At 38.1% G+C, this 9609-nt stretch overlaps 2 protein-coding genes across 2 annotated transcripts; one reads left to right on the plus strand and one right to left on the minus strand.

Moving 5' to 3' along the window:
* The first annotated feature begins 1674 nt into the window (after nt 1–1674).
* Nucleotides 1675–5803, plus strand: LOC114717005 (hydroxyproline O-arabinosyltransferase 1-like). The gene is made up of 8 exons (XM_028902086.1): nt 1675–2210; nt 3414–3481; nt 3568–3769; nt 3855–3952; nt 4034–4103; nt 4595–4666; nt 4851–4964; nt 5385–5803. The coding sequence occupies exons 1-8, from the start codon at nt 1812–1814 to the stop codon at nt 5439–5441; spliced, it is 1080 nt and encodes a 359-aa protein (XP_028757919.1). The 5' UTR covers nt 1675–1811; the 3' UTR covers nt 5442–5803.
* Nucleotides 5804–6096: 293 nt separating this feature from the next.
* LOC114717061 (protein LYK5-like) lies at nt 6097–8620 on the minus strand. Its single transcript, XM_028902145.1, has one exon. It carries the CDS (start codon nt 8537–8539, stop codon nt 6533–6535), a length of 2007 nt encoding a protein of 668 aa, XP_028757978.1. The 5' UTR covers nt 8540–8620; the 3' UTR covers nt 6097–6532.
* Nucleotides 8621–9609: the final 989 nt, after the last annotated feature.

The raw sequence follows: 9609 nt of genomic DNA on the forward strand, positions 1-9609 counted from the left end.
TTTCACGGCCTCCTTTCTAAATCGTGGAAGGAAAGGCATATATTTTACAATTCTTATTTACATCAAAACACTGAAGAACAGTACATAGAATTGCCTCCGAAAGTCAGCAAAATCAGTAACAATCTTATGTTGCATGAGTTCTACCTACGAGGATTCAACGCCTATTTTTGTTTCAAACGGAGCTAAGATCGATGAAAGAGCATGAGCCCTCCCTTAATTCCAGCTCCAATCCACAATGTTTGCTGTTAGATACCACTGGAATATAGAATCGGAAAAATAGTTGAAGTGAAGATTGGGTAGGGGTCGTGCGGCAGTGGACAGATTACCACAATGGTGAACAAAGATGTAGCACCAGTTTTTAAGAGGAGAGTGAGCTAGCCGATAGCCAAAACAAAAAAAACAAAAAACAAAAACAAAGAATAGGGCTCAAAATCAGTTTTCACCGTTTTTCCAAGGAGAATTGAAATTAAATCCTAATAAAGGGATTTAATTATCCTAAAGTCTGTTGGCAACAGAAAAACATGCAATGAAAAATTTTAATATAAAAAATGACAACTAATTTTTGTTACTCACATTTGTCATTGAGACCTTGGGTAATTAAATCATTTTTTTAAAATCTAATTGCAATTCTCCCTTTCTCTAATGTGTTTTGGTAAGAACAAAATAATCTTTTTATGTTTTCTCTTATCACATTCAAGTTCCTTTTTTTTTTTGACCGGAGAACATTCAAGTTCCTTTGAGACTTATGATTAATTATTAAGTTTGATGGGATTTTTTTATAATATTCTGTGTTCCATAGGAAGTCATTTTTCCTTAACCATACCCTACTGCTAGAAGTGGGAGCTGAAGCTAAGAAGATTCTGGGATTTTCCTTTCGAAAAAGCATATGGGGGGTACCTATATTTTCTCTTAATTTTGGATTTGGTATTTATGTTTTTTTTCTTAATTAAATCATTTTTTTCAACAACATTAACTCTAATAACTTTGTTCTATTAACATTTTTAGTCTAAATGCAATGGTTAATAATGTTAACAAAACAAAATTAAAGATTTAATTAAGAGAAAAAAAACAAGTAAATACCAAATTAAAAATTTTAAAAAATACTCTCAATATGGTTTTTTTTTTTTTCCTTTTTCTCTTCACGATAATTAGCTTAAGCTAATGAAAATATAACCACGCACCGTACTGACCAAAAGATTACCGGGTTATCTTCTGCTGTCAACTTGCAATGAACATGGAGAGATTATTTCTACATTATAGTTAAATCAAAAAGGAAAAGGAAAACTTCTTTAAGAATGATGCTCCCATGTTGACTTGATCTTGCAGTGACCAAGTCCAACCATTCTGTCCTAATTAACCGAACGAAGTGACTGTCTGATCGACTAAACGTGAACTAATTAATCTTGAATTGACATTAAACAATGATGTGGGAGTTAGGTTGGGAAAACACTCCCTGATCCACGGTGGAAAAATCATAGGAAACCGACTCTCGCCATCATTCTTTATATTGTGTTGAGCAATCTTTCCTTCTCATTGATAAAAAAGACTCCTTTTTTATTGATATCATCCCACGCCAGATATGATATTTCGAACGGCACTGCACAGTCAAACAAAAATGTCAGTGGGACCTGAATTCTATACGCATCTAATATCAGAGAGGGTTTCCACAACTTCACCAGACAACGACGACTAAGCCGCCTGCGTTGTTCTTCAGAGCCAAAATTGTGACCTTTTAGCTTGGGCCTTTCTAAACTTCATATAAGCATTTATGTGCAAAAAATAGAGACAGTGGAGCGAGAGAGATCTGAAAGATGGGGTGTGGGAATTTGTTCTTCGCAATTCTAATAAGCTTCTCGGTAGCTCTGATCACTTACAATATTCTCATATCGGCCAATGCCTCTCTCAAACAAGAATTTCCTGGTCCTTCAAGGTCCTCCATTTCTGTGGATCCCATAATTAAGATGCCACTTGACAGATCAAGAGGCAATGGCAAGTCCAAGAGGCTCTTCCACACAGCGGTCACGGCCTCCGATTCGGTGTACAATTCTTGGCAGTGCAGAATCATGTATTACTGGTTCAAGAAGTTCCAGAATCACCCTAATTCGGAGATGGGTGGGTTCACAAGGATTCTTCACTCCGGGAAGCCTGACAATCTCATGGATGAGATCCCCACCTTTGTTGCCCAGCCTTTGCCTGCTGGAATGGATCAGGTATTATTCTTCATGCTTCCTCCTCTTCGCCCTTTTATGTGGACTGTGCTTTTGGGTCTTCTTTTGAAGGTTCTATTTTGGCAAGAGGACATTGACGAAGCATACATAAGCTTTCTGTGTCATTCTCAACTGTTATCGTGATGCTGTATGGATGGATGATAGTTATCATGTCTTTGTAAATTGGGAACTTGGGATTAAGAATTATGATTTAGCGTTTATGAATGCTTTGGTTCAATCCGGTGGCTTATTGCTGAATCCTTGTGATCATTACTTTACTTCTTCGGCTGTAGAAGGCAGAAGATAACAATATCAAGGCAAAATTGGACTGTGTCCTTTTCTACTGTCTCTGTGTGTGTGCGCGTTAGATGGTATTCTCTGCCATGATTTTGGTGCTATATGGAACGATGATTGTTGTGTTAATAAGAATAGTTTATGATGTCCTCTTAAGTTGGGGTTCGGGGTTTAGCGTTTTTAATTGGGGATTTGAGAGTTTAATTTTGGAAGTTATGGAAACTAATAAATATAGAAGAATGGAAAACAGGAAGAATAGAGAAGGAAGTTCAATTCATTTCACAAGTCTCATCATAGACTCAAGGTGGCAAATCTATTTGACTAATTAGTATACTTTTATTAACCAGGAGACAGAAGTATCCTTGCTAACACATCTAGCTTATATCAGCAAGGCTGCAATGACTGAATATGAATATTCTCTGCTGTAACTGTGAAGCAGTATGGGATGAAGATAATAAGGCTACTTATTTTAGTTTATGATATCTTTGCAAGTTGAAAATTGGAGCTTGTGATGGAGAATTCAGGATTAAAAATTGTGTTATGGCTTGGTGTTTATCAGTGTTTTTGTTCTACATCAAATCAGATCATGAATTGTTAAATTATTGTAATCATTACTTACCCTTTCTGGCTATGGAAACTGTAAGATATTTGAACTTGGGAGGCTTTACCCTGAGCACCAAAGAATCTTATTTAAAGAATTATTAATTTCATAGAAAAGATGATTGGAGTCAGTGGAACTGTGCACACAGAAAAGCAGAATACACATGAATATAATTTAAGAGTCTTGCCCATCTTTGTTGTGGAGTAACAAATAAGATTCTTCATAACTTATCTTTATGAATCTTCTTTTTTTATCTATTATTATTGGCTGAATGAAAATAAACCTTGTGATGCTCGCATTCGTTTATACAGGGTTATATAGTCCTCAACAGACCTTGGGCCTTTGTACAATGGCTAAAGGAAGCAGATATCAAAGAAGAGTATGGGGCTTCAAATTTCTATGTACAAATCACCGATCTTTTTATTTATTTTTGACTTTATTGATACCCTCTACATCATGCTTCAGTTACATATTGATGGCTGAGCCGGATCATATAATTGTCAAGCCTATACCCAACTTATCCAGAGACGGGCTTGGAGCAGCATTTCCTTTCTTCTACATTGAACCCAAGAAGTATGAGAAAGTATTGAGGAAGTATTTCCCTGAGGAAAATGGACCAGTTACCAACATCGACCCTATAGGAAACTCACCAGTTATTGTTGGGAAGGTATATATCAATTCCTTGGTGTTAGTGATGTATATTTTTCAAAATTTGGGTATTGATTGATTGATTTTGTTTGAAAAAATGTCAGGAATCCCTTAAGAAGATTGCTCCCACTTGGATGAATGTTTCCATTGCAATGAAGAAAGATCCTGAAACAGATAAAGCATTTGGCTGGGTGCTTGAAATGTAAGTCCCTCTAATCCATTTTCGTTTCATTGACCAAGTTACTACAACTGGATTCTTACATTTGTATTACTAATATAATAGGTATGCTTATGCTGTTTCATCTGCTCTTCATGGTGTTGGCAACATATTATACAAGGAATTCATGATTCAGGTTCTCTTTTCTTTTGCTATCTTGGACTGATTAGACCCTCGTCTTGTATATATTGATATTGAGCATAAAATTTCATGTTTTGCTCGTTAAAGCTTGTATAACTGGCTGTCTTTGATTGCTGAGGACCTTTCTGTCCAATGTGAAACCAAACATGTTCTTCATCTATTATATCATACGATACCAAATAACTTAGTTGTCACATGATATATTCATCCAGTCTATACTCTCCCCTTAAATAGAATGCAATATGTGATGAATTTTGCATTTTTCAATGCTCATGCTGAGCCATATGAAACCAATGATATGCATTGCATCATTTTTCTTAGGGTGGACTGTTTTCCTGTTATTATAATTTGAAAGCGGTTGGTCTCTTTTCCTTTCTTTTCAATTGTTAGGATTAGTCTAAAATACTAGCTTTTAGCTATTCTCATCATATGAACATCTTCTACAACCAAATTTACAACTATTTGTCTTTTTATTATGTGTGACAGCCTCCATGGGACAAAAAAATTGGGAAGACATATATAATTCACTACACATACGGATGTGACTACACCATGAAGGTACTGTATTTAGATTGATCTCCTGGGCATTTTTTACTCTAATATCCATTGGAGAATGGAATGGGAAAAAGAAAATGAGGGGCACGGATGTATATTTCAACAAACCAAAGGGATGGAAATCTGCCTCCCTTTTATATTCAGCATCTTGCATTTGTTTCTTATTATGTGATTTCATAATATTCAGGGTGAGCTTACCTATGGAAAGATTGGAGAATGGAGGTTCGACAAAAGATCGTATGACCGTGTTGCTCCACCAAAAAATCTTCCATTGCCTCCAGCTGGTGTTCCAGAAAGTGTGGTATGTTTCATCACCCTTGGTATTCTACTACTGACAAGATATGTAATGATCATGTTGTCCTTGGTTTTACCTATTTTCCTCAATGTAATGTTCTTTTGGAAACGTCTGGAACCTGTCTTAATTTGGTTGGTTTATTTGATTTGAATCTTCACAAAAACTTGCACCAGATGATTAAAAGTTTGGTTTTCCTTTGAGCAAATTCAATATTAAAAGGCATAAATAGTTGTAGACTGATCGTGCTAGTCCCCATGGTTAGAATCTGAGCTGAAAAGAACGCCTGTAATAAATTCTACGTACAAACCTATAGTTAGAATATAGCATTCATTTCCATGGCTCTGCATCATCAGTAGTTGTAGCGCAAACTTTTTTTGAAGTTCAAGGGTTGGATCAGATTTACAACTCTGCAATTACTTTCTGCAGGTGACTTTGGTAAAAATGGTAAATGAAGCTACAGCAAATATTCCTAATTGGTCATGAGTATAGCTGCAAGTGCCCTAGTTGATGCATGCGTTCAGCAGGCAAATGACATTCAACTCATACAAGTTACTGGGCAGTGGATTGCCACAATGATCTGTGCTGTGTTTTCTGTATTATTGTATTGTGTAATCCTTTGTCTCAGATATAGCTGTGGCGTAGTTCGGCCGTGATGCAAATCTCAATCCCACGGATATGTGCCACTAATGCTTGAAAGAATGTATTTTGTTGTTCAGCTGTGTTGCTGCTCAATTCTTTGACTTCCTCAATAATATTTGCTTGGCCTTAATTTCGTTGATTCTTGTATCTGAATTAGGACGTCCATTGTGGAAGTATAAAGAATTACAATTCATTGTGTAACTAAATGTCGAACCTAGTGCCTGGCACCGGGCTGGAGGCTGAAGGCCATACTATTGACGACAAAGCTGATAGAATGGTTTGCAAGTTTTTTTTTTTTTTTAATGATACACAGCAAAGAAAAGTGGTTTCCAATAGTTTTTAATTGGAATATTCATATATAAAAAATAAATAGGATAAAATGCTTAATATTTTCATTAGAAAACTAACATTTTTAAGTTCGAGCCCGGACCAGTGAAATTAATCATTAATAGCCTTATGAGCTCATATTGCATGGAGGTAACAGATTCAAAATGGGATATAAATTGAAACTTCCTTGCCTCAAATCAAATCCATAGAGATCAACTTCTCTTCAAACATGCTCTAAGTTTTTGCAAATTCATGATAAATGGTATTACATTATTTTCTACAAATTTCAGTCCAACAGAAAATTTCAAGTGTACAGAGAAAGTTAGCCCCCCAGTGGCGACAAGAGGTTTCCAAGGTTGCCCATTAACAAAGACATCAAACCAACCGAATCAACAAATCAACACTCTTTATGCGGAGCAATAATCACCCGTGATCACAGATTGATAATAATGCTGCAAAAGTGAGCAGCCAAAAATGAGAAGGAAGCTCTCATGTCCCATGAGCATGAGGCGCCACTCTAGATGGATTCAAGGGTATGAGAATTTTGGAGAGAGAGACTTATTTGATTGTGTCTCTGTCTCCAGTCTCCAGTAGCCATTGACGTCTGTCTACCTGGCTTCAGACACTTGGCTAACAGATCTTGACCTGTCAAGTTCATCGGAAGGATCCCAATCAAGCGTAGATGACTGAATCTTGGACAGTGTCGTGAGCACCTCAGAAATGCCTGGTCTCGAATTAATGTCTTGTTCAACACAGCGTTTAGCAACTTGTGCCATGGAGTATACCAAATCCAATGGGTATTCATCCCCAAAACTTGGATCCACAAATCCTCGAAGCTTCTCCCTCACATTCTCTCCTTCAACCACCTCCCTCGCACACGAGGACAGAAGCTTCTCATCCCCAACAATGGCTTCCTTCCCTGATATCAGCTCCAGAATCACAACCCCAAGTGCAAAAACGTCCATTTTTGGAGTTATCACTCCGTTCTCCATATACTCTGGTGCCATATACCCTTGTGTGCCTATCACATGCCTTGTCACTTGAAATCCACCCTCTTCATCATCTAATTCTCTTGCTAATCCAAAGTTTGAAACTTTGGCTCTGAAATTCCCATCCAGAAGCACATTCCGACTCTGGAGATTCTTGTGGATATGAGGAGGGTTGGTGTAGTTGTGAAGGTAATTCAATGCATCAGCTATATCGTGAGCAATCTGAACCCTCTGTCTCCAATTTAGGGTCGAAGATGAATTCTGAAACTTGTTTTTGCTTCTGTCGTTAGGATGAAGCCAATCGTCGAGTGAGCCATTCTCGGCGAACTCATAAACCAGATAAGTGTCTCCTTTGTGGACACAGAAACCGGAGAGCCTCGTGATGTTGGTGTGGTTGAGTCGCTTCAGAATGCTAATCTCTTTCGACACGTCGCCTTTGTAGATTTTAACGGCAGCGTCGTCTCCTTTAAAAGTTGCTCTGTACACAGATCCTTTGATCTTGTTAGCTTCGCTGAAGAAACTCGTCGCTTTCTGCAAATCCTCGAATTTGTAAACTGTCAACGAATCAATGGCGTAGCGAATTCCTTCCGAAGAAATAGACCATGACTGCGTTGTACCAGAGTCTGTGGTCTTCTTGGTGGTTTCGGTTGATGTCGGAGCCAAAGAAGGCAGCTGAGATTTCCGCTGACGGCGGCGGCGGCGGTAGCAGAAGAGAAATCCCGACAGGCCAAGGAGAAGAATAAGAACAGCTCCGACCGTGACTCCGACGATGACCCATTTCTTGGAAGAGCTAGAGTCAGCAGAGCTCGCTGTAGTAGGAGGAGGCGGCGGCGGCGACGGAGGAGGAGGAGAGGCCACTTTGATTGGATCGGGCTCTTTTCTCAGAGGAACCGTGATTGGCGTGAAATAGAAAATAATAGAAGTCGAAGAAAGCTCGTTGGCATCCAAAACGCTCTGTTCATCGACCCCAAACAGACCACCAATGGAAGCCACCGATTCTCCTAGAGCGACCAAATAGGTGAGCAAATACTTAAACCCAGAATCTTCCTGCTTCCTCGTGGGACATGCACACCGAAGAGGCACATTCAAATTCATCCCAGCAAGGAGATTCCGCTTATCATAAGTGTTCTGAGCTTCAATCGCTTGACAAGTAGTGAGAGCCTGATAGGTATTATTAGAAACACTGAAATATGTTTCTCCTTGTTGCTTCAAGACGTAGGAGGCGTTGTGCTGGTAGTACCTGCCGGAGCAGGAGCAGTTAACGGGGACGATGACCATGGTGTTGTCGGGGATGGGAGCAACGTCGGAGATGTTGTTGGCTTTGGCTATGGCAATGGGTGTGGAGTTCAGGAGAAAAGCTATGGAGGAAGGAGTGTTGTAGAGAGGAGAGATTGATCGGAAAGTGAGATAAGAATTGCAGGAACGAGAGACGCCATTGCAGAGATTGCCTAAGGTGGCATTGTAGGTGACACCACTGTCGCAGTCTAGTTGCTTGTTGTTGACGTACTCTTGCTGAGCTTGTGAAGAAGGAATCTGAGAATTCAAGAACACCAACAGAACCAGAGAAACCCAGAGAGATTTAGCCATTGGTGTGGTGTCTACTTGCTCCTTCTGAGATGAAATCATGAAATGGATTCTGGTTCGAGTTCTTTTATCTCACGGCTGTATGTATATGATGGAATGGAAGAACGCGTCTTTGTTTTTGGTTTGGTTTGACTTTTCTTTCATGCAGTTTTTTGGTGATAAAATGACAGCACTCAATCTATTAAAGACTAGAGTTCCTTTTTTTTATCAAAATATAATAATTAAATCATGTCGTTAAACATAAAACGTGTTAAAATGGCGGCTGGCGGCGGTATAAGTAATTTATTATTTTATCTCATCTAAAAAAACTTCATATATTTTTTAAGTACTATTTGAGGCTTCAAATTTTGTGACGATAAGTTATATACTTCACAAAACCTTTATATTCATTACTGTCTCACAATAAAAATATTTTTGTACTATAAAAAATTAAATAATAATAATAATTGTGGAGAGTTCAGGTTATCATTTTAAGAAACGGTAACGGCAATTTGATGTTATGATTAGACATAATTTAATTTGAAGATTTAATTATGAGTATTTATAAATTTGTAATCTTTAAATAATACTATCGATCCTAATTATAAGATCTTATTTGTAAACTTTATTTTTAGTCAAAAGATTTTATTTTTATATTATAAATAAGGTCTTATAATTAGAACGAGTAGTATATATTAATTTTTCATATTGCTATTTACATTTTACAGGCAACCCTCAAGACTTTCTTTTCTTTTTTCTAATTACACAATTTTCGTTTGAATGGGATCAGAAGCCAGTCAAACACGTCACTGCCATGGGAAATTATTGTTCCGTCGGAACGAGTCAATGCAGCCAACTTCATTCATACATGTTCAAAATTTCCAGCGCATGAATGTGCATGGGCGTTTTAATTTGGGAAAATGACAGATAAAGAAGGCTGAAATAATAAAATGCCAGAATGGGAAGCTAAGCAAATGTATTACCAGATAGGGAAGTGTTGCCTGATTTGGGATTATGCAAATGTTGCACAATTACAAAACAGCCCCTGTCAGTCAGCGTTTGAAAGCGGAGAGAGAGAAGGCGCGCGCGAACACTCCTGCACTGACCGTCGTGCTTCCCGGTTTCTCGCTTCC

The sequence above is a fragment of the Neltuma alba genome, unplaced genomic scaffold (genome assembly GCF_004799145.2).
Source record: "Neltuma alba isolate B1F8T4 unplaced genomic scaffold, ASM479914v2 tig00011705_pilon, whole genome shotgun sequence".
In the NCBI taxonomy this organism is placed as follows: Eukaryota; Viridiplantae; Streptophyta; class Magnoliopsida; order Fabales; family Fabaceae; genus Neltuma; species Neltuma alba.